Source organism: Eutrigla gurnardus, assembly GCF_963514095.1.
Source record: "Eutrigla gurnardus genome assembly, chromosome: 18".
In the NCBI taxonomy this organism is placed as follows: domain Eukaryota; kingdom Metazoa; phylum Chordata; class Actinopteri; order Perciformes; family Triglidae; genus Eutrigla; species Eutrigla gurnardus.
This window is the reverse complement of record NC_139929.1, coordinates 3,772,123-3,795,765: the sequence shown is the minus strand read 5'-3', so window position 1 is coordinate 3,795,765 and position 23,643 is coordinate 3,772,123. Positions and strand designations below refer to the sequence as shown.

General features: G+C 41.1%; 4 protein-coding genes across 5 annotated transcripts; 1 reads left to right on the top strand and 3 right to left on the bottom strand.

Annotated features, from left to right (window-relative positions):
- Positions 1–113: 113 nt before the first annotated feature.
- Positions 114–23,642, top strand: LOC311029252 (interferon-induced very large GTPase 1-like). Of its 2 annotated transcripts, XM_084034305.1 has the most exons (10): positions 114–1,112; positions 1,154–1,968; positions 3,038–3,062; positions 3,254–3,343; positions 3,459–3,508; positions 3,593–9,266; positions 11,663–11,704; positions 21,538–21,696; positions 21,925–22,953; positions 23,292–23,642. In XM_084034305.1, coding segments are annotated over exons 3-6 (5,175 nt in total). In that variant the 5' UTR covers positions 114–1,112; positions 1,154–1,968; positions 3,038–3,061; the 3' UTR covers positions 8,627–9,266; positions 11,663–11,704; positions 21,538–21,696; positions 21,925–22,953; positions 23,292–23,642. The 2 variants fall into 2 exon arrangements, with proteins under 2 accessions (XP_083890431.1, XP_083890432.1); XM_084034306.1 differs by having other exon boundaries at positions 114–1,968; positions 3,614–9,266.
- On the bottom strand, positions 11,733–15,699 carry LOC311029263 (cystatin-B-like). The gene is made up of 3 exons (XM_084034332.1): positions 14,588–15,699; positions 14,362–14,463; positions 11,733–12,942 (listed from the first exon to the last, which is right to left on the bottom strand). The coding sequence occupies exons 1-3, from the start codon at positions 14,690–14,692 to the stop codon at positions 12,817–12,819; spliced, it is 333 nt and encodes a 110-aa protein (XP_083890458.1). The 5' UTR covers positions 14,693–15,699; the 3' UTR covers positions 11,733–12,816.
- On the bottom strand, positions 15,835–18,004 carry LOC311029262 (cystatin-B-like). The gene is made up of 3 exons (XM_084034331.1): positions 17,808–18,004; positions 17,582–17,683; positions 15,835–16,136 (listed from the first exon to the last, which is right to left on the bottom strand). The coding sequence occupies exons 1-3, from the start codon at positions 17,910–17,912 to the stop codon at positions 16,011–16,013; spliced, it is 333 nt and encodes a 110-aa protein (XP_083890457.1). The 5' UTR covers positions 17,913–18,004; the 3' UTR covers positions 15,835–16,010.
- On the bottom strand, positions 18,991–20,434 carry LOC311029264 (cystatin-B-like). The gene is made up of 3 exons (XM_084034333.1): positions 20,272–20,434; positions 20,084–20,185; positions 18,991–19,277 (listed from the first exon to the last, which is right to left on the bottom strand). The coding sequence occupies exons 1-3, from the start codon at positions 20,341–20,343 to the stop codon at positions 19,149–19,151; spliced, it is 303 nt and encodes a 100-aa protein (XP_083890459.1). The 5' UTR covers positions 20,344–20,434; the 3' UTR covers positions 18,991–19,148.
- Position 23,643: the final 1 nt, after the last annotated feature.

Sequence of the window (23,643 nt, the reverse complement as noted above, 5' to 3'; positions counted from 1 at the left end):
ACGGCCGTGGCCACAAGCAATACCACTACGAGTAATTAATTTCATGGTATCGTTAGATCCTGTACATATCAAAAAACATGCTTTATTTGTTCCATTTCCTGGGATAAAGGAAGCCTTGCACAGAGATTTGGTAAATGTTACATTGAATTAGGGAGTTGTATTCTGTCTGCTGGTGTCAGGTGGAGCCATGTGGCCATAAACAAGCATCCAGAACTGAAATTTGCTATTGAGGTGAAAACATATTAGACTGTCTTCAGTGGCCGACGGTATCCATGACAACACACTGTCCACTGGACCTTTATTCTGAAGTAAATGCACAGATAGTCATTTTAAATACCCCAAAATGATAAGGGAATAATTGCAGTATGCCGATTTTTTGCTCATAAGGTAATTTTTATTAAACAAATACAAAGAATTTGACTCCGGCTTGTTGTCGCTCTATGTTAAACATACACAGAAATACAACTAAAACAAGGATAGCAAACTGAATAAAGGTAAACAACTACTATGAACAGATATTAATATAAGTATATATACAAGCACAGGATGATGACATTGTAAACAGTCTGACATGCAATGGAGTGCAAAGGATGCTAGAATAATAAATATGAACTTATAATTTAACAGGTTGGTATGGGTGCACTATAAATATTTGTTCATCTTAACAGACAGCATGCGAGAAGAAAATGTTCCTAGAAACTGTCCTGGGATCTGCTGGTTAGGATAACATGGTGATGCTCGCCTGAAGGGGAAACAATAGCGTCACCCATTTCAGGCCATTTCACACAATGATGGACTAATTCCTATTATAAACACCAGAGGGAGCCAAAGCTAAAGGTTATTCAAAATTGAAGCGATGAGAGTAAAAATGTATTTTATTCCAAGACATATAAGGCAGAGTAGGTAATTTAGATGCACCTTCTGTTATAATAATTTTGTATAACCTCATGTCTTAACGTTTTCTTTGTTCAGGTTACAGCTTTATGTGTTGAACTGTTTATGACTTTAGTATCCCCACTGCTGACCCTTAAACCCTAAGCTTTATCTAAAAGTGACTAGATGTTATCAGAGGCCTGGCAGTCAGGATGTCTGGTTCTAAACGAAGATTAACTGTCAGTCACGCATTATCTCCTGAACCCTTTAAAGACTCAAGTCACAACACTGATTTGAGCACTTTCTCATACAAGCTGCACAAATAATAAGAACCAAATGTGTCATGTCACCCGTTTATTGTTTTTGGAACACCATAAAATACAACATATATGTACACACACACAAACACACATATATTATAATATTACCATACACAATATAAACAAAAGAGGAAGAACAGTTTGGTATCAGAACAGGTGAGTGTTGGCTGTCGGTCGGGCTGTGCATGTGGCCGTCTTATCATCTTTAGGCAGTGGATGTCCTTTAAAAAGAATATCACAATTATTATTTATTACAAATCAACTGTCAAAGACTGACAACATTACAACGTTGGCAGCATTCTATGCAGTGTCACACATGTCCAACAGTTTTCTATGTCACCTATTGTGGGAGCCAAGTGTTAATTTTTTAGAACGTTTGTGTTGGTGGACAAAGCTCGATTTCATCTGGCCGAGCCATGACTTTGTTTCATTTTATGCATTGTCAATAAATGATGTAAGTTATATAAATTATTTAATTTGAATCATGCAAGTGAACGCGTTGATCCTCTAAGTCACATGATTTACTGGAACTCGAGCTCACTTTCCCTCGTTTCGTCACTGATTTACAAGTAATGCGTGCGCATTGAGGTCCTCGGTTTGCTGTGATTGGTCGGCTTGACCTATCACATCGCTGCAGAGTTGATGTGGGAGGGGCTTAGTGAGGGGCAGTCCCGGAGTTGTACAGGCTGCTGTGAACTGTATAAAGAGGTCAGAGGACGAGGAGACGTTCTGAAAGCCCGCAGCTTCACAGAGCAGACAGCGACAAGCAGACATGGTGAGTTGAAACGATGCACTGATTTTCTTTTTCTCTGTGTGTAAATTTTGAATCTGCATGCGCAGCTGACCTTCACAGTTTGGTTTTGTCATGTTTCTCGATGAGTCTTTTCCTGCTTTGCTTTCCTCTAAGCCACTTGGTTTAATGTAAATAGAGCGCTCTGACTTTCACTTTTAGCTTTGTTACGACTCATTTAGCTCTCTTACTTGAACTTTTCCCTCATGCCGTCACTACAAGTAAAGCTATCTTATGTTTCTCCATTGTATGAATGTAAAAGAATGTAAAAGAATGTTGTTTTTTTTGTTTTTTTTTAAAGCACTCACACATACATGAACGTGCAGGTGCACAACTACCCAGTGTCAGAGGGGTATGCAGGACAATTTTGGTGCCCCAGACATCATCATGTATGGGCTTTGAATAATAAAGGTTTATTTTAAAGTGTATCAGCCACAGTAGTGCACCCTGCCCCTCCCACTAACAACACTGTGACATTAAGCGAGTGCAGAAATGATTTAGAAATGCAGCAGCTTAATATAGAAAATACCAAAAAAATATTTTTTTTACCATCGCTTTGGTGCCCCCCCTTGGTGCGGCCCCCCCATGCATATAGTGCATACCCACTTTTTGCGGCATTGTGAACATGTGTGCAATGCTAGTGGATTTGGTGTTCTCGTGAGGACCCTCAGTGACATAACCCATTACCTGGACCCGAAGCCTATCCTTAACCACTGTGGTTAAAAGTCAAACCACACCCTCTCCAGAACAATACCCTAAACTTAAAACCTTTGCATGGCACAACTAAAATCACATCGCATAAACTACACGTCCATCTGACAAACATCTAGTTAAGTATATATGAATTAATATAACCCGATATGCAAAAAGAAAACAAACAACTTAAAAAGAACAACAAAATTATTTTGGGGGATGACAGTACCCTGATGAAATAATTTTCAGAAATCAATGGATTCAAAACAAAGAATCTGCAAATATAATGACTGTTGGCAAGTGAATTGAGTGATTTTTTAAAAAAAAAGACGTGTATTTTTTCTCTCTCATAATGTTGCAGTAGAAGAGCCTGAGCATCTGAAAAAGTAAGATCCTTTTTTTAATCATCATTGTAACATGTAACAATCATTATAGAACTGAGTTTCCTAAAAACTGTATATAATTAGTTGCAGATTGGAACTGGGAATATTGTTTTACCCTGCCTGTATTTTTTTTTGTACACCAGGCAAACTGTAAAGTTTATATAAAAAAACAATGTTTTCTTTGTGGGATCCAGTGGATGAACCTGAACACTCAGAGAAGACCGATCACAACACAGGAGGAGAGTCCGAAATCAAGTCTGTATCATCGACAACCAAGAAGAAAGGTAACATTTTAATGAAAACTTGAAGTGCACAATTACCAAAAAATTTAACAATATACAAGTTTGCAAAAAACATAAGAAAATATATTGGTTGATCTGGTTCATTGTTGTCCTACAGATACCTTAGATATGGATATGGACGTGGATATGGAAATGGACATGGATCAGGTAAGAAAGTCCATTTACGACATACCTCACTAAACAACATTATCATTTTCTACATACTGCAAATGTTACTTTACTTATTTGCAGGAGTCGGAGGAGATCAACAAGAAGAAACAATATCAAAGAGACATTGAAACTCTGCTTTGCCGACTTCAGCTTCAAGACAAACGTCAACACAAGTTGACACCAGCAGATTTTCTTAAAGTCGGTCCTCCTGTGAAACAGGAGCATGACACTGAAAAAGATCTCGCTTATACTTTCCTTCAGAGGTTGATGATGTTAGACTACAGCGCCAGATATATTCCTGTCAAACAGGACAGTCAAGAAGTGAGCAAATCAGAGCCTGCAGATTGTTATGATTACTTCGATGCTCTTTTTAGCAACAGGGTAGACTCTGAACAAGTGAAACTCAAGAGTCACGTGCATCCGATGGATGTTCAAATGGCCGTATTTCACTGCTCCGACAGCTTCTTAAAGCAGAACATGATCACAAAACTGTCACAGTGTCAGTACGCCTTACCGCTGCTCGTTCCTGACCCGGTCACAATGGACATCGACTGTCCTCTGTGGACATTCAGACAAATAAGAAAAACATGGAAAATTACTCAGATCAAAGATAAGTCCTGCGTTGTCACCATGAAGAGTATGCCCATCTGCAAAGCAGAGACACCCATGGTGTCATTTCTCCGCCTGGGTTCACTCCCCCTGTCCAAATCTCAGCTGATGAATGCTTTGATCAACAACCGCCACAGCACCTTCTTCGACAGAAACTGTGAAGGTAGCACCAAGTCTCGCCATCTGATGGACGGTGTGGCAGAGATCGCCTGGTACTTCCCTGCCGGAAAACCCAACGATGCCTTCACCGAATGCATAGCCTTCTGCAATCTTCATGGAGACGCTCTGTCGATTGTAAAACAGCGCGACATTCTGACCGACAAGTCCTCAATCAATGTTGTACTCGTGCCAACTCTGGAAAAAGGTGGAAGAAGCACTGAGGTTATCTTGGCCCTCTCAAAGTCTCCAAAGCCCCACATTATTCTCATCGCTGACAATGATTGTGATCCCATTGAGATTGGAGAGAGAAAATACAAAATGGGTCTGAAGGACAGAAGTCAGTCAGTTGTTTCTGAAGAACTGAAAAAAATCATTGGAAAGGTTTTGTCCAGACCACATGCATCCTTCCAGCTTGAAACCATGGCCAAAGTTCCTGGAATCAAAGTGGACGAAGACGACAAAGTCTGCCAAAAAGGAAAAGCTGCTGCAATGAGAGTTGTGAGCTTGCTTGATGGGATGGATGTCTTGAAGATCAAAGATAAGTTTCTCCCTTGTCAGGGCCAACTGTGGTATGATTGGTGCAAAATAAACAAAGAACTGTATAACCTAAAAGGAAACATTGAGAATGAGAAATGTCAAAAGCAACAGGAATTGATGCAAATACGACAAAAACAACATACTGCTGCCGGTAGTAAACCGATGCAGTTGTTCACTGAATGCCTCTCATCTTTGCCGTGGTCAGACAAAGCGTATTTTCTGAAATGGACTCAGATCTTAATAGATGCCCTCTCCACGGACGACCTGTCTTCAATCCTCCAAAGATACGATAAAAAGTGGGCTGAGGTCTTGGATATGAAGAAGAAGCACGACAAATCCGATCTGCTGAAAAGGAAGCAAACTGAGCTTGATCAAATATCCACAAAACTGCAGTCGGCAACATTTGGCTTGGAGCACATCTTTCGAGAAATGGGACAGATCTATGAAGCCCACGCATCTCTGCAGAAACAACCAAGTAGTCTGCAGACCGACTGGTCCAGATACCCCGAGCTGGCTGCAGAGCTGATGATATTGGGGCACCCAATGGAGCTGATGGATGGCGATGCAGGTCACGTGCCTTTAACATGGATCTCTAGACTTTTAGATGAAGTCATAAAGAAACTGGGTGACAAGAGGCTTTTTGTCATGTCAGTGTTGGGCGTACAAAGCAGTGGTAAATCAACCATGCTGAATGCCATGTTTGGACTACAGTTTGCAGTGAGTGCTGGCAGGTGCACCAAGGGTGCCTTCATGCAGCTGGTCAAGGTGTCAGAGGAGATCAGGAAAGACTTTAATTTTGACTACATTCTGGTGGTGGACACCGAAGGACTGCGTGCTCTTGAGTTGGAAGGCGACGCCACCCTTCACCACGACAATGAGCTGGCAACATTTGTTGTTGGTCTGGGAAACATGACACTGATCAACATCTTTGGGGAGAATCCAGCCGAGATGCAAGACGTGCTGCAGATTGTCGTTCAGGCTTTCATGAGGATGAAGAAAGTCAAACTGGCTCCAAGTTGTGTGTTTGTTCACCAGAATGTTACAGACATTTCGGCTGCGGAGAAAACCATGGATGGAAAGAGACGACTGCAAGAAAAACTGGACAAGATGGCCCAACTAGCAGCCAAGGAGGAAGAGTGCGATGCAGAGTGCTTCAGTGACATCATTGCATTCAACGTGCAGAAAGATGTAAAATACTTTGCCCAACTATGGGAGGGCAGTCCGCCTATGGCCCCTCCAAATCCAGGTTATAGTGAGAGTGTCCAAGAGCTGAAGACCATCATCCTCTCTAAAGCCTCACAGTCTGCTGGGATTACTCTCACACAGTTCAAAAGCAAAATTGAGGACCTGTGGAATGCCCTGATGAATGAACACTTTGTCTTCAGTTTCAAAAACACACTTGAAATTGCAGTGTACAGAAAACTTGAGGTCCAGTATGGGAATTGGACCTGGACCCTGAGGAGTGAGATGTTGAACATTGAGAACGGGCTTCATACCAAAATTGAAAATGGCTCAATTGACAAGGTCGAGCTCAGTTACCTTCGAACCGAAATAAACCCAACCTACGGAGGAATCCAAAAGAAAATGACGTCATATTTTGATGACGACAGGGACAAGGAAATGTTGGTTCAGTGGCGAGGCGTATTCGAAAACAAAATCAAGGAGTTTTGTGACGAACAAGTGAAGGGAGTTAAAAGAAAACTGGATGAAGTCATTCAGCAGAAGAGTGCTTGCAAAAAGGTTGACAACATGAAGGCGGAGTTTGAGAAGAAGCTGATCCAAAAGAGCAAAGAGCTCGCTCTTAAGTTAAAGCACAAGGCGAAAGATGAAGAGGAACTAAAAAGGCAGTTCGACTATTTTTGGAGTGACTTGGTGAATGAGCTCACTGGGAATACTAAACCTATCGCGGACATGGACTATGAAGAAGATCAGTCAACTGTCCTTCAGGAGCTCGGTATTGAATGGTCTCTGATACTTGAATCCAAAAGCAGTGGCAGATACAAGACAATATCAGACATCGGTCACTACACCCACTACATCTCTCTCTCCAAGGACCGAGATCCTAGCAACACAGGAAAGGACAGAAGGGGACAGAAAAAAAGTTCTAAATCCGTAGACAAATTCTGTAATTACGTTTCAGAAAACACTACAAAAATGGGATACAAAATGAGGGGCTATTTTGACAATGAAGAACAGCAACTGATCAGTTCCCTCATTGACTTTGTCGAAATCGAGTCCCTTAAGGCAATTAAGGAAAGACCTGTCGCTACAAGAGGCTACAGTCCAGCTTACTTGCAAGAAGTGGCCCAGAGTGTCAAACAAAAGGTCTACGAATTTGAATCCCAGAGAATATACGCTCTGAAGAAGGAGTTTACAGTTGATCTCTTGCTGTATGTGTTTCACAGAGCAGGGGGATGGCTTTCAGAGTCGCACAAGAAGTTCAAATCGAACAATGATGCCCACATTTATGTGGAAAGCAAGAAAATGCTATTCTGTAACATTTTCATCAGCCTCTGCAAAGGGAACTCGTCTGCTGTTGTGCTCGGGGAAATGATCTGTAACAAACTGCAGAGTTCCATTGAGGAGGCCGCCTGTAACAAGACCGCCAAGGATCTCGCAGATACGATGAAGTGCAATTACCCACCGTTCAGTGGGAACAGACTGAACTTGGAGAAACACGTGTTGAGGTCACTCGCAGGGAAAGAGGACTTTAATGGCTTCATCAACTACATTCGACACCCAAGGCGCCAAGTAGAGACTTTTATAAGAGATGAAGTACAGGAATACATCTTCAAAGAACACAGAGCTGAAGCGCTTGATGTACTCAATAAAAATGCTGCAGACATCAATATGCTTCTGGAGCAAGCTTTATTTACCGCAACGAAGAAAGTCAAAGAAGAAAAGGAAGAGAAAAAGGAAGACAAAAAAGAGGAAAAGGAAGAGAAAAGGGAAGACAAAAAAGAGGAAAAGGAAGACAAAAAGGAAGACAAAAAAGAGGAAAAGGAAGACAAAAAAGAGGAAAAGGAAGACAAAAAGGAAGACAAAAAAGAGGAAAAGGAAGAGAAAAGGGAAATGGAAAATGGAGAGAAAAAGGAAGCTGAAAATGAAGAAAAGAAAAGTGAAGTGGAAAACGAGGTAGTCAAAAGAGACTACCTAGGCATGTGGGTGGAGGAATTCTCCAGTTTGCTAGAAGACAAGCTAACATTCGACACAACTTGTTGTGAAGACTTCGGTGACATCGAGCATTTAGACTTTCTTAAAGACGAGGTAGAGAAAGGCCTCAGGACTGTCATTGGGAATGTGAGCCGCCTCCCACTGGAAAAAATAAAGGAATACAGGATGAAGGCGGATGAAATACTCATCGAGCACCTGTGTAGCTGCTGCTGGGTGTCTTGTCCGTTCTGTGCAGCTGTTTGTACCAACACAGTGGAAGGTCATGATGGGGACCACAGTGTGCCTTTTCATCGATCCGCTGCAGTCAAAGGTTGGCACATAAGAAACTCAGTGGAACTGTGTATCGAGTTCTGCACAACAAGTGTTGCAAGTGATAGGCGTTTTTACCCTACTCACGATTCAGAAGTGTTATTTCCCTATAAAAAGTATCGAACCGCTGGCCTTGAGTATGCTTGCTGGGAGATAACCGCCGATGTGTCAAAGCTGGCATACTGGAAGTGGTTTGTGTGTCGATTTGAGAAGGACCTGGAAAATCACTATAGAAAAAAATTTGTGGCCAGCGGTGAAATTCCCAGCGATTGGAGAAACCACAGTAAGGAAGAAGCCATTGAAAGTTTGGAGGTGATGTTCAAGTGAACACAAACACAACCGTTGTTCATTAATCAGATTCCCGTGAAAACAACTTACACAGACCTTTTAATTTTTAATAGATATCGCCGTGAAACTTCTCCCTCTGCTCACTAACATTAATTGATTTTTTTTTTTTTTTTGGTATTACAAGCTTTCTGAAATTGTTTGTTTAAATATGCAAATGAGACATTAAATATGTGCTAATTCTCATACATTTCCAGAAAAGAAATTTTGCCATGAAGTGTACATTGGGGGAACCAAATAAAAAATTTAAAAAATATTTTGAATTTTATTGTTTACTTTATTACATTGCCGTTTTTTTCTTCTTTTGTTTATTTTCTTGTTTCATTATGATAGCAGAGATTAGGGATTAATACAGTACTACCATAAATTATCGTTATGATCCATAACCATCCCTGTGTTGCACAATGACAGAATGATCCCTGATCCAAGCTTTTCCACTCCACCGTCCTTCCGTTGCCAGGCTGCGTGCGCACACTTACTCACGTCATCATTGTTTACAAACGGTCCTGATGCACGCGCCGCGACAGTTTGGACGTCGCTGCTGCGTAGTACGTGTTCGGAAAGGAACTTCCGGAAATTGACAAGATATATTCCCGGGCGACGAAGAAAGACACACAGAAAGGTACGTGGAAAATGTTGACCATGGCTCCGTCCTGTCTGTCTACTATTATCCAATTAATAAAGGGAAATTACTACAATGCTAGTATGCTAAATGCTAGCTGACGCCAGCTAACTCTAGCTTAGTTTGAGCTTTGTCCAGCTAAGTCTGGTTTATGCTACGTCAGAATCAGTATCAGCTTTATTAGCCAAGTAAGTGTAAACAAATACGAGCAATTTGACTCCGGCTTGTTGTCGCTCTATGCTAAACACAGAAATAGACAAATAAAACATAGATAACAAACTGAATAAAGGTAAACAACTACTATGAACGGATATTAATATAAGTATATATACAAGCACAGGATGATGACATTGTAAACAGTCTGACATGCAAATTTGTAGAGTGCAAAGGGTGCTAGAATAAATATGAATTTATAAATCAACAGGTTGGTATTGGTATAAATATCCGTTCAACATAGTGACAGCCTGCGGGAAGAAACTGTACGTAGAAGCTGTCCTGGGATCTGCTGGTTAGGTTAACGTGGTTATGCTAGTTTTAATCCAACATTAAATTAACTAATGGCATCATCCCAGTATGGGCCATTTCACACCATGATGGACTAGTGTAATTCCTGTTTTAAACACCAGAGAGAGCCACAGCCAAAGGTTATTCAAACCTTGGAGCGGATGAGAATAAAAATGTATTTTGTTCCTAGACATTAAAGTGGGATCTTTGGTTACTCTCTGTGAAACAAATAGGATATTAAGTAAATAAATAATATTAAAATGCAACTACTAATTTTAGTGTTTGTATTGCAATGTTAGCTTGTGTATAGTGTGGGCCATGTGTCACTACTCCAGCTTTACAAACTGTTGGCTAGTTGGTTTGTGTACAACGCACAGAACTCCCAATTGAGAAGCATATTCCAAAAGTGCTGCATACATGTCTAAAGAGTGTTCTTAAAACCTGCGTAATATCGGCTTTTATACCGTGTCTTAATTGGAAAAGGCTCCATTCGGAATAAGTCCTATTTCAGAATATCCAAACCGAATATGATGTTTACATGACCCGTATCAAATGCAGAATATTGTCATATTTGCAATGAGTGCAATGTCTCCTGGTAAGTTTCTGAGCTCCTCCACACGGCTCTCACAGTGTCATTTCTGTATGATTTGCTCTGGAAAGGCTCAACACTCCCTCACAATGCCACTGAAATAGTTGATGTTATCACACGGTTTGGGACATCAGCAAAAACCACAGTCTGTGGGAGGGATTGTCAGTTAAAATCCGAAGTTTTGATTCATGACTTGGGTGCGGTGCAAGAGAATCTACTGTTACTTACAGTAAGTTTAGTAAGTAAGTAAGTTTAAAGCAACATTGTTGTAGGCTATGTGTTTATGCTTTTAAATAAATAGTGTGACATGGTAAGGATTTACAATTTTAGGGTTTTTTAGCAGCCATGCAAGCTTTCAGAATGGATCAGATTTGACTTATTCCACCTTGGACCTTGGATGAATTCAGCTCTTTCCACAGCACGTTACATGTTGTTTGCATCTTGTGAATGAGCATTAAGCGATGCCCAACTGTCTGTATTATGTTTTCCCTTTTTATTGTTCACTTTCAGTCAAATCCCCTTAAATAAGATGAAAGTCATTATTACCTCCTATAAGTCATTTGAGAGTGTTTGTAGGCTAAATATGTGAACACAAGAATGCCTTTATAATATGAGTTTTCTGTGTAACGTGTAACTACGATAGCTACAAAAGACTTCAAGGCCAATTCTTAAATATGATTTATTGAATTTGTTAGTGGGAACAAAAGTCAAGCATGTGATTGATAAAGAGGAACAGTAGTCACAAGATGTTACTAACAGGGATGTGACTGAAATACTGCTGACACTCAACCCAATGTGTCTCAGCACAGCTGCAGTGTGATTTTGTGCAATTTCAACATTTATATCAGGATTTGGGATTGGGATTTTTACTTTTTGGTACTGAAAGCTTGTGTTGTATAAAATCACAGCAAGTTCACTTGTAAGCAACAATGATGTTACGCTTACCGTTTTCAGAGAAATGTCAATGAAAAAAAGTATCTCTACATATCATTATACGCATAATTGTAAACACATTTTTTCCAAATTAGTCTGATGCATTTGGTATCTTTAGAAACTTTTGCATCTTCACTTAAATTTGAAAAATAGTTGTGAGTTTAAATTACTGCACAGCATGAGTTTGTAAAGACACTGGCAGCTCAGAGGGGTCCAATAAGATGAATAATAGTGACTTTTACCTGCACGTTACAAGGGACTATGTCCATGATTGATCAGTCATTTACCTGTTTACAGTTGTGAATAGACGTCTGTTTGTCTTCATTGCTTCTTTGTTCAACCTTTTTCTTTTTTTTTTTTTCATTGCCAGCTGATGATTCACGCCCTAGCCTGCAGCTATTTCACACATCAGGTACCACAGAAAGAAAAGCAACACCCAATAACACAACACATCTGATTTATTGCTTGTCATCTTGTACCAAATTCCAATTTGACATCATCTTTGCATTGTAACCCATAGTATGGCACAGTATGTTATATCGTGATAGGAATGGGAACGGTATAGAGCAGTGTTTTCATAACGAGCTGAGACAATGTGATTATAGGATCCCATTAGAAGTACTCAATAGGGTCTTTGGAAGTCTTTGAATGTTGCATATCAGTCAGCACTATGCTTGCCAAACACAGAGGTTAACATAATCGCATCCTCCCACATTAACTCAGTGTAACCGGTCAGATCACTTTCAGAGCGTATATAAGTTTTGCACCTGAAGAATGAGTGGAAAATGTCTAAATGGTCATTTCCTGAACTCCACATTGTCGACTTATTAGCATATCCTGGTGTGCCACCCTGCAGGCATCGTCCCCGACCTCCACGTGACAATAAAGAGGCGTGTCTAAAGATACCAAATGTGTCCGGCTGAATAGAATCTTTTTGTTTCGTATTCATAACAAAATAATCAAGTCGTAAATCTCATGGTTCACCTCCAGTGTCGTGGGTGTGATTCATAAACGAGTGCCTAGTTTATACAATGTGCATTTATAAAGGTGTCTGCATGTCACTCGTGACATGTGTGTAGAAGGTTGGGTGAGCTTCACAGCTCACGTACTTTTGTTTAAGATACAGTTTAACTTTTTTTCACCACGTATGAAACCTAAAAAGAGATATAGTGACCCCACCCTGAAAAATGTTGCTTCACATTGCACCGATATTGAGAAGGGATTGCAGTACTGAATTTATTTTCCCGACACACGACTGCCAGCTGAAGATGCACACCCTTTCCTGCAGCTATTTCACAAAGTTCCACAGAAAGAGAAGCAACACTTGATATCACAAGAAGATTTGTTGCAATTCATGCAAATATTTATCCTTAACTCTTGTACAAATTAGTTCCATCTTAACACGCTTGTTAGTATGACGCAGTGTGTTATCATTGTTTAATGTAATAAGATAATTTCATCAAGACTGCTTACAATGAGACGGCATCCTGCAGTCACTGATGCTTCGTCTGGTTTAGGATCCCATTAGAAGTAATTAATAGGGTCTTGGAGAGTCTTGGAATGCTGGATATTCATAAGCTGGAGCTCTCCATTACATGATAGAGGTTTGAAAACACGGAGGTGAACATAATCGCATCCTCCCACATGGACCTGCGAGAAAGTAAAAGTAGATTTTTAGGAGATATCGGCCACTAGGAGGCAGCAGAAATGAGACGTATATTAGCATTAACTCAGTGTAAGTTTGTCATTATCACTTTCAGAGCGTTTCTACAAAATGTCCAAACGGTCATCTCCTTAAAGGAGAAATCCGGTCATTTTTGACCCCATTTTCGTTGTCCCCAGGGTCATCCCGACTTATTAGAAGCAAAAAACCCGACAAAAATTGACTTGACCTAGCCCGAGATGTGTACCACTACCTGCCTTCCAGCCTTCCAGAATAGCTCCAATGCTAACCCATAGGGGCAATTTTTATCTGCTTTTCTGGGCCTCAGAAAACAATTCAAAGGCCTATGCAACACAGGTTGGGTCCTTCCGAGACACGACAGTGCTCGTTTAGCTCAAATAGTGTGGCGAAACAACATAAATATGTGTTTTTGCATAGTTACTCGACGCAAATCCCCCCGTAGACATTAGCAGTAGATAACCAATAACAAAAATGTTTTCCTCGTAGTTTTGATTTTGTATCCATAAAGAAACAATCGAGCAGTGTAGTTGTCATGTCCGTAATCTATGAAGCTGTTATGTCCATATGTATGACTATGTTACAACATAGCAACGATTGCTTAAAGCTAAACAGCAGCCCGGAGCCGAAACGATGCAAGTCTTGCGCAAGTTCCCGTCTGACGTCCTCACTCTGGAGCTGTTTTCAAGCCAGTACAAAGTGACAAACTTCTTTCTATCGAGCAGTGCCATCATGTCCATATGACAGTGCAACTACATAGTAAGATTGCTTAGCCTTTGTGACAGTTGAACCTGCTACAGCGACAACAAATCTCGCGCAGTCTCAGTAGGCTAGTTGTGTTGACAGCACTAGTGGGAGTCGTTCTGCGGTGAGTGGGAGGGACGACAGGCGCTCGGCTATCTACTGCTTATATCTACAGGGTGATTTGAGGTGAGTAACCCCATGCAGAAACACATATTTATGTTGTTTCGACAAACTATTTGAGCTAAACGAGCGCTGTTGTGTCTCGTAAGGACCCAACCTGTGTTGCATATGCCTTGGAATCATTTTCTGAGGCCCAAAAAAGCAGATAAAACTTGCCCCTTTGGGTTAGCATTGGAGCTATTCTGGAAGGCCGGCAGGCAGGTACACATCTCAGGCTAGGTCAAGTCAATTTTTGTTGTTTTTTTGCTTCTAATAAGTCGGGATGACCCAGAGGACAACGAAAATGGGTCAAAAATGACCGGATTTCTCCTTAACTCCACATGGTCAACTTGTTACCATATACTTCCCAGCATGCATTACATTATTTTCATGCATGCATAAAACAATGCAACCAGTCCATCTTTCGGGACTTAAAGACTCTGTAGTTTTGGCATTGTGCTTTTTGCTTCATAAATAATAATTACCTTGATGAAGTAGTTGGTCCCAGCCACAACCTGACTCACGAAGCTCTTGGGTTCGAACATGTCATAAGACTTCCCGGCATTTTCCTCTGCTTGGACCTTCACCTGAGAAACAACGAGACGTCAAACGTCAAAACCAAACATGGGCCGTGTGTGCTGCTGTGCGTGAATAGTTTTGATAAAAAAAAGTCAAAGTATAATAATAGTAATTGTTTGTTGTTCTACTTACGATAACGCAGATCTCCTTGATTTCGTCGTTTGCACTCTGAGGCTCAGCAAGGCCTCCGACCCAACACGGTCCGCATGGCGCAAACTCGGGTGGCACGTAAGCCATTGTAAGATTGAATTAGTCGTAAAAATTAGAAGACGAAAGAAAACAATGTGGTTTGTTCTCAGAACTGTGGGTTTGTGTCAGTGAGGTGTCAGTCGAGGCGGGTTATAAGAGTCTAAATAATGAGTTACACCATCAGCATGGAGGGGTTGTTGTTTTTGGAAGATGTCACAAACTGATTAAAACAACAAATTAAGTTGTTGAGCTGGAAGTAACTGTAGAATGTACATTTTTGTTTCTAGTTTTAATTATTTAAAGCATCAGAAAGGAAGGTTTTCAAATCTTTTTTTGGTGCATCATATTTATTCTCCCCCGTTATGTGGAGCGTGGTTTTGTCCAAGGTGTGGTTGTGATTGGATCCAACGTTGACTGTCAAGTTCCAAACGCTGATGGGAAGAGACTAAATCTTGCCAACACAGACTTGTTGGACCGGTCATAAGATGATAAGCTTGATAATTTCATGTGTGAAGATTTGAGGGGTTAAAGAGGAGCCTTCTCCAAGTCAACAGAACACAGGTGCACCAAACTCCCATGACCCCTCCAGCAGACCTGCAAAGGTAAAGAGCTGGTCCACGTTGCTCCTCCGGTGTCTGAAGCTGAGCAGTGTAATATATATATTTTTTTTTTAAATGGGACCCACCACCCTGGTCTGCCACCCTGCAGGCATCGTCACCGACCTCCACATGACCCTGAAGAGGCGTGTCTAAAGATACCAAATGTGTCTGGCTGAATACAATCTTTTTGTTTCATATTCATACCATAATAATAAAGTCGTAAATCTCATGGTTCACCTCCAGTGTCGTGGGTGTGATTCATAAACGAGTGCCTAGTTTACACAATGTGCATTTATAAAGGTGTCTGCATGTCACTCTTGTGTGTAGAAGGTTGGGTGAGCTTCACAGCTCACGTTCTTTTGTTTAAGATACAGTTTAACTTTTTTTCACCACGTATGAAGCCTAAAAAGAGATATAGTGACCCCACCCTGAAAAATGTTGCTTCACATTGCACCGATAGAGAAGTGATTGCAGTATTGAATTTATTTTCCTGACACACGACTGCCAGCTGAAGATGCACACCCTTTCCTGCAGCTATTTCACAAACAAAGTTCCACAGAAAGAGAAGCAACACTTGATATCACAAGAAGATTTGTTGCAATTTATGCAAATATTTATTCTTGTACAAATTAGTTCCATTTTAACACGCTTGTTAGTATGACACAGTGTGTTATCATTGTTTTATTTAATAAGATAATTTCATGAAGACTGCTTACAATGAAACGGCATCCTGCAGTCACTGATACTTCGTCTGGTTTAGGATCCCATTAGAAGTAATCAATAGGGTCTTGGAGAGTCTTGGAATGCTGCATATTACTCAGGTGGAGCTCTCCATTACATGATAGAGGTTTGAAAACACGGAGGTGAACATAATCGCATCCTCCCACGTGGACCTGCGAGAAAGTAAAAGTAGATTTTTAGGAGATATCGGCCACTAGGAGGCAGCAGAAACGAGACGTATATTAGCTCAGTGTAAGTTTGTCATTATCACTTTCAGAGCGTTTATACAAAATGTCCTAATGGTCATCTCCTTAAAGGAGAAATCCGGTCATTTTTGACCCCATTTTCGTTGTCCCCAGGGTCATCCCGACTTATTAGAAGCAAAAAACCCGACAAAAATTGACTTGACCTAGCCCGAGATGTGTACCACTACCTGCCTTCCAGCCTTCCAGAATAGCTCCAATGCTAACCCATAGGGGCAATTTTTATCTGCTTTTCTGGGCCTCAGAAAACAATTCAAAGGCCTATGCAACACAGGTTGGGTCCTTCCGAGACACGACAGTGCTCGTTTAGCTCAAATAGTGTGGCGAAACAACATAAATATGTGTTTTTGCATAGTTACCCGACGCAAATCCCCCTGTAGACGTAAGCAGTAGATAGCCGAGCGCGCGCTCGTCCCTCCAAGCTCACCGCAGAAACGAAAATGTTTTCCTCGTAGTTTTGATTTTGTATCCATAAAGAAACAATCGAGCAGTGCAGTTGTCATGTCCATAATCTATGAAGCTGTTATGTCCATATGTATGACTATGTTACAACATAGCAACGATTGCTTACAGCTAAACAGCAGCCCGTAGCCGAAACGATGCTGGTCTCGCGCAAGTTCCCGTCTGACGTCCTCACTCTGGAGCTGTTTTCAAGCCAGTACACAGTGACAAACTTCTTTCTATCGAGCAGTGCCGTCATGTCCATATGACAGTGTAACTACATAGTAAGATTGCTTAGCCTTTGTGACAGTTGAACCTGCTACAGCGACAACAAATCTCGCGCAGTCTCAGTAGGCTAGTTGTGTTGACAGCACAAGTGGGAGTCGTTCTGCGGTGAGTGGGAGGGACGACAGGCGCTCGGCTATCTACTGCTTATATCTACAGGGTGATTTGAGGTGAGTAACCCCATGCAGAAACACATATTTATGTTGTTTCGACAAACTATTTGAGCTAAACGAGCGCTGGTGTGTCTAGTAAGGACCCAACCTGTGTTGCATAGGCCTTGGAATTATTTTCTGAGGCCCAAAAAAGCAGATAAAACTTGCCCCTTTGGGTTAGCATTGGAGCTTTTCTGGAAGGCCGGCAGGGAGGTACACATCTCAGGCTAGGTCAAGTCAATTTTTGTTGTTTTTTTGCTTCTAATAAGTCGGAATGACCCCGAGGACAACGAAAATGGGTAAAAAATGACCGGATTTCTCCTTAACTCCACATGGTCAACTTGTTACCATATACTTCCCAGCATGCATTACATTATTTTCATGCATCCATAAAACAATGCAACCAGTCCATCTTTCAGGACTTTAAAGACTCTGTAGTTTTGCCATTGTGCTTTTTGCTTCATAAATAATAATTACCTTGATGAAGTAGTTGGTCCCAGCCACAACCTGACTCACGAAGCTCTTGGGTTCGAACATGTCGTAAGACTTCCCGGCATTTTTCTCTGCTTGGACCTTCAGCTGAGAAACAACGAGACGTCAAACGTCAAAACTAAACATGGGCCGTGTATGCTGCTGTGCGTGAATAGTTTTGATTAAAAAAAGTCAAAGTATAATAATAGTAATTGTTTGTTGTTCTACTTACGATAATGCAGATCTCCTTGATTTCGTCGTTTGCGCTCTGAGGCTCAGCAAGGCCTCCAGCCACACACGGTCCGCATGGCGCAAACTCGGGTGGCACGTAAGCCATTGTGAGATTAAATTAGTCGTAAAATTAGAAGACGAAAGAAAACAATGTGGTTTGTTCTCAGAACTGTGGGTTTGTGTCAGTGAGGTGTCAGTCGAGACGGGTTATAAGAGTCTAAATAATGAGTTACACCATCAGCATGGAGGGGTTGTTGTTTTTGGAAGATGTCACAAACTGATTAAAACAACAAATTCAGTCGTTGAGCTGGAAGTAACTGTAGAATGAATATTTCTGTTTCTAGATTAAATTATTTAAAGCATCAGAAAGGAAGGTTTTCAAATCTTATTTTGGTATCTCATATTTATTCTCCCCCGTTACGTGGAGCGTGGTTTTGTCCAAGGTGTGGTTGTGATTGGATGCAAAGGTTGACTGTCAGGTTCCAAACGCTGATGGGAAGAGACCAAATCCTGCCAACACAGACTTGTTGGACCGGTCATAAGATGATAAGCTTGATAATTTCATGTGTGAAGATTTGGCAAACTCCCATGACCCCTCCAGCAGACCTGCAAAGGTAAAGAGCTGGTCCACGTTGCTCCTCCGGTGTCTGAAGCTGAGCAGTGTAATATATATATTTTTTTTTAATGGGACCCACCACCCTGGTGTGCCACCCTGCAGGCATCGTCCCCGACCTCCACGTGACAATAAAGAGGCGTGTCTAAAGATACCAAATGTGTCCGGCTGAATAGAATCTTTTTGTTTCATATTCATACCATAATAATAAAGTCATAAATCTCATGGTTCACCTCCAGTGTCGTGGGTGTGATTCATAAACGAGTGCCTAGTTTACACAATGTGCATTTATAAAGGTGTCTGCATGTCACTCTTGTGTGTAGAAGGTTGGGTGAGCTTCACAGCTCACGTTCTTTTGTTTAAGATACAGTTTAACTTTTTTTCACCACGTATGAAACCTAAAAATAGGTATAGTGACCCCACCCTGAAAAATATTGCTTCACATTGCACCGATAGAGAAGGGATTGCAGTATTTAATTTATTTTCCTACACACGACTGCCAGCTGAAGATGCACACCCTTTCCTGCAGCTATTTCACAAAGTTCCACAGAAAGAGAAGCAACACTTGATATCACAAGAAGATTTGTTGCAATTTATGCAAATATTTATTCTCAACTCTTGTACAAAATAGTTCCATGTTGTGTAATTGTTTTATGTAATGATCCAAGATAATTTGATCATGGCTGGTTACAATGCAGGCACTGATGCTTCGTCTGGTTTAGGATCCCATTAGAAGTACTCAATGGGGTCCTGGAGAGTCTTGGAATGCTGCATCTTACTCAGCTCTAGTTCTCCTCCATTACATGGCAGTTTTTTCCAAACACGGAGGTGAACATGATCGTCTCCTCCCACGTGGACCTGTGAGGAAGTTAAAGTAGAGTTTTAGGAGATATCGGCCACTAGGAGGCAGCAGAAACGAGCTGTGAACACAACACTGCTCCACTATGTCACTGTTGTGGGTATTCAAGAAAATGTTTACTTAATTTTACATCCAGGAGAAAAGGAAGCAGCGTTATGAATTTATGTTCGTACTGAATAAAACATCAACTTATATTCATTGGCTCAAATAAAAATTACAAGTTGCTACGACTTAAAAGACTCCTTTGCACTGTCCAATATCATAATAACTTATGTTTTATACAGTGTCTTCAAGTGGTTTAGGAACTACGTCTGTAGAATAGAGCGTTAACATCAAAGGTTTGCAGGCTAAGAGAGCTGTGATACTGTCGGATACAGCAGGTTTCACTTTTAGTACCCTTATTATTGCTTATATAGATAAATGATCTTCCAGCAGTTTCCAACACTAGATTTCCAACATGCAGATGATGTTAATCTACTCACATATTCAGACAAATAAATGATCATTCAATGACGCAAAGTTATGAGATATTAGAGCATTTTGTTCATAGCATGTTTACATTTTTGTTGTAGAGGAGAGTGATATGAAAGGATATGTCCCTGATCGTTTGGGCAACTTAACGCATGACGTCACCTTACGTAGAAACTGTCCACTTCCCAGCATGCATTTCTGTTCCTCTTGCAGTTTATTTGTATCACATGACGAGAGATTGAAAGGTGGGTCTTTTTAACCACTTTGCGCGAGCTTGTAGTTTTGTTACTGTCTTCTAAATACTACTAATAATAAAAATAATAATAACAGTTACCTTGATGAAGTAGTTGGTCCCGGACACCACCTGACTCGTGTAGCTCTTTGCGATGAAAACATCATAAGTCTTCCCCGCTTGTTGCTCTGCGTTGGCCTTCACCTGCGGGACAATGACGCGACGTCGGCGTGTTTACTGTCTGCATTAATAACAAAGTAATGAGCGTAAACCTGAGATTTTCTACTTACGTCGTCACAGAGTTTCTGGATTTCTTCGTTGGCATCAAGCGGCGCGGAGGCGCCTCCACAGAGCATCGGCATGGTGGCGGTTTTTAGTGGTGAAAATCAGCGAAAAGACGGAACGGAACCCGGGTTTTTATTCCCTTTATACATCCAGTGGGCTTGTGTGTCAGCGGTGAGGCGTTCAAGATGAGTCAGGAAATCATATGACTCCGGGTTATACCATCAGCGTAGGGGTGTGCGACTTCTAAACTGTGTCAATAAACCCACTACAATAATAGCTAACTCACATGAGTTGTATATAAATGTGGAAATAAGTCGTGAATGTTGGTGTTGATCGTTTAAATCCGGGAAGTAGCTTCTTGAATATATTTTAATATAGGTTGTCTTTAGGCACGATGATGGTTTAGTCTGAGGCTTGGCTGTGTTTGTTTTGAATGTGACAGAAAAACACTGGTGGGAAGTGACAAGATTTAGGAGAACAATCTATTCTCTGTAGTCTAGTTATGGTTAAAACTTTCCATACGTCCACTGAACAGGTTTGTGACGGCAGATGATTAATTCAAGTTTCTGGGAGTTCCTCTCTTGAAACAACAACTTTGACGGGCTATAAATCAGTCATATATATATATATATATATATATATATATATATATATATATATATATATACTTTGAGCTCAGAACAAAAACAAAAAAAAATTAATAAAAAAAATAAAATTCACATGTGGCCTTAATCATCTTTCATAGTATTTAAACATGTTTTGAGTGGAAAAATACTCCCAAAAAGAATCATTAAATAGAAACCTGCTGTTAGGACACATGTTATCCATCACTACCAGAAGGATGAAGTCTTTTAAAAACTGGATTAAAATGAAGTTCCTTCATTCCGTCCTTCCAGAGTTGACCTTATTATCCGTGTAATGACCCAGTAGACATACTTACCCGTGTCTCACAGCGATGAAATGGTGCTTTAAAGTGTTTAATTTCGCAGCTCGTTTTTATCAGAGGCTGCCTACCAGAGTGATCTTCAGAGTGTGTGTTTGTGTGTGTAGTGTTTTTTCATGCGATTGTTTCACACAGAGTTTGGTTGAGTGGCATTTTTTGTTTCAAATGGACAACAATGGTATGTCTGCAGGGAAATAGTCTGGTTTATCTTCCAGGCATTGAGCAGGCAGCTAACGTACACACAGTATATGTCAAAAATAATGGATGAAAAATAAAAGGTCAGGCTTTTTAACCTGATACTAAAGTGTGATCTTTCATGCACCCTCAGCTTCAGTGGTGACCTGCTGAAGAGCATGCTCTCCAGCCGAGACGTTCAGCTGTCTGATGTGAGAAGTCCTGAGGACTACGGAGCCGGACACATTCCAGAGACGACGCCGACATCGAGCTCCAAAGCCCCGGATGTCGCTCGTCGGCTGGGATTCAGCCGGTAAAGTGACGGCAGATGCACCTCTATGCACACTTGAAACATCCAGTAGTCCAATTATCACGTGAGCCGTTAAAGGTCAAAGGTGACCGTCGTCATCCGAAGAGCAAATTACACATTTTTGTGCTGTTTTTTTAATTGTTAAACGGTCTCAGATGCTGCTTTGGTTTGTTTGAGGGAAAACAAAGCAATGAGGTGAAGCTCTCTTCTCTCTGTGCTTCTTTTTCTCAGGGCGAGACATTATAAAGGCGGGTGCAGCGAGTGGGCGGAGCAAGAAGAGAGGGCGGAGCAAGAAGATCATCGATGCGTTGACAGACTGGTTCATGTGAAAGTGCTTGATGTTGATTAAATTATAGACAAATTTCAACATGTTTTTGTATATTTGTAATATATTTAGCAGTGTGAACCAAATCCCCACTCCACCTGTATTTAGTTTTATTTATTTTCTTACAGTTTTGTAGTAATTATTGTAGATGCTGCTGGATCTTTCTTTTTTTATTTACATACAGACTGTTTTAATTAGTCATTATTCCAGTATTAATACACTCATACAGACTCATAACCTGCTCTTGGACAAACTTTGAGATTAAAACAATTTCATCTTTGGTCCACTAGATGGCAGCAGGATTCCAACCAACTCCGAAAGCTGTTTTTATTGCCATTATTTCCACCTCTGTCCTTTTATCGGTCCTGCAGCGGCGGTGCCCTCTCAGGCCTGACCTTCACACAGGTCCTGGTCTAGACAGGTATGAATCCTGTGAGTTACCGCTCTGTGAGCATCTGTCAAGATCCCTCAGATCCTCACAAGGTCTATTATAGATGCTCCGTAGTAGAAAACAGGTCCCACATCACCTTCAGCCCCCATCCTGTCGTCTCTCATTGGGGCTATTGCATCACGTCGACTGTACAGCAGGTGTGTCTCTTAAAAAACACCTTTTTTCCCATGTGTAATCTATAGGAGAAAACCATAGGAGAAAACGCTGTCCTGTGTCTGTCATTCACGTGGAAGGGACTGAGATTGCTTCCCTGAATGTTGTTAATAGATGGGAGATCTGGATTCATACGGGGAATGTTTTTTTAATGTGCACTCCTCTAATGTCACATGTCAGCGTGTGTTGTGGGGTGTCATCAAGGTTTGTCAAGTTTCAAATCCAGGGTGTGTTGGGAGTCAGCTCTGCTGTGGACGTGGACGTGTTGACCAGCCTGCTGCTGCAGAAGAAGGATGGCTCACATTCCCAAGGACAGTCGTGACACTTTAACGTGAGTTAAAACAAAAACTGACTGAAAAACGATCAGCGAGGGGCTGTTTGTCAGCCGCTGAGGTTACATCGGATCGGATCATCAACCTCCTGCTGCTCACTGCCTCTTCTTTTTTTTTTTTTAACAACGCGCTCCATAGGAGGCTCTGTAATGAAATCTACAGCGGGAGCATGTGATGCCGTTTGTTAAATATAGAAATATCTGGAAATGTGAGCTACGTGGTCTTCATTTGGCTCCCAAATGACTGATGAATGTAATGATTAAAGAAACAATTATGGATTCAAATATAACTCAGGGGGCCACAGAAAGGTCTATTTGATTTTCTCTGGTTTTTGCAGTGAAACTGGACTCTTTGTGAGGTGGAACTGGTTCACAGAGGAAAACAGAGGCAACATGAAGCACACTGTGGGAGATATAAGACACAAATTCCCACCTTCCTGTGTGAGGGACCCATAGGAACCAGAGCAGTCAGCCTATATTTTTCTTAAATGCACAGACACAGCTTGACCCAATTTACACTCTGCTTTTATTAGGCCACGGGTTTTTTACTGTTTTTTTCATTTTTCCTCAAATGTCACCTCCAGCTAAGCTCGACCCAGACCGGTTCAGGGTCACGCTGAGGACGACCGCCACGGGACAGGGACCGGATTCTAGGCTCGATGATCATTATAATCATACAGCATTTCATTT

What these genes read in the sequence shown, in the direction of transcription:
- LOC311029252 (XM_084034305.1), top strand. An exon ending in ATCGACAACCAAGAAGAAAG is followed by an intron (nt 3,344 to 3,458) that starts GTAACATTTTAA and finishes GTTGTCCTACAG; the next exon opens with ATACCTTAGATATGGATATG. An exon ending in TGGAAATGGACATGGATCAG is followed by an intron (nt 3,509 to 3,592) that starts GTAAGAAAGTCC and finishes ACTTATTTGCAG; the next exon opens with GAGTCGGAGGAGATCAACAA.
- LOC311029264 (XM_084034333.1), bottom strand. Translation starts at nt 20,343, where the DNA reads ATGCCGATGCTCTGTGGAGGCGCCTCCGCGCCGCTTGATGCCAACGAA. An exon ending in TCCAGAAACTCTGTGACGAC is followed by an intron (nt 20,186 to 20,271) that starts GTAAGTAGAAAA and finishes ATTGTCCCGCAG; the next exon opens with GTGAAGGCCAACGCAGAGCA. An exon ending in GGACCAACTACTTCATCAAG is followed by an intron (nt 19,278 to 20,083) that starts GTAACTGTTATT and finishes ACTTCCTCACAG; the next exon opens with GTCCACGTGGGAGGAGACGA.
- LOC311029262 (XM_084034331.1), bottom strand. Translation starts at nt 17,912, where the DNA reads ATGGCTTACGTGCCACCCGAGTTTGCGCCATGCGGACCGTGTGTGGCT. An exon ending in TCAAGGAGATCTGCATTATC is followed by an intron (nt 17,684 to 17,807) that starts GTAAGTAGAACA and finishes GTTGTTTCTCAG; the next exon opens with CTGAAGGTCCAAGCAGAGAA. An exon ending in GGACCAACTACTTCATCAAG is followed by an intron (nt 16,137 to 17,581) that starts GTAATTATTATT and finishes ACTTTCTCGCAG; the next exon opens with GTCCACGTGGGAGGATGCGA.
- LOC311029263 (XM_084034332.1), bottom strand. Translation starts at nt 14,692, where the DNA reads ATGGCTTACGTGCCACCCGAGTTTGCGCCATGCGGACCGTGTTGGGTC. An exon ending in TCAAGGAGATCTGCGTTATC is followed by an intron (nt 14,464 to 14,587) that starts GTAAGTAGAACA and finishes GTTGTTTCTCAG; the next exon opens with GTGAAGGTCCAAGCAGAGGA. An exon ending in GGACCAACTACTTCATCAAG is followed by an intron (nt 12,943 to 14,361) that starts GTAATTATTATT and finishes ACTTTCTCGCAG; the next exon opens with GTCCATGTGGGAGGATGCGA.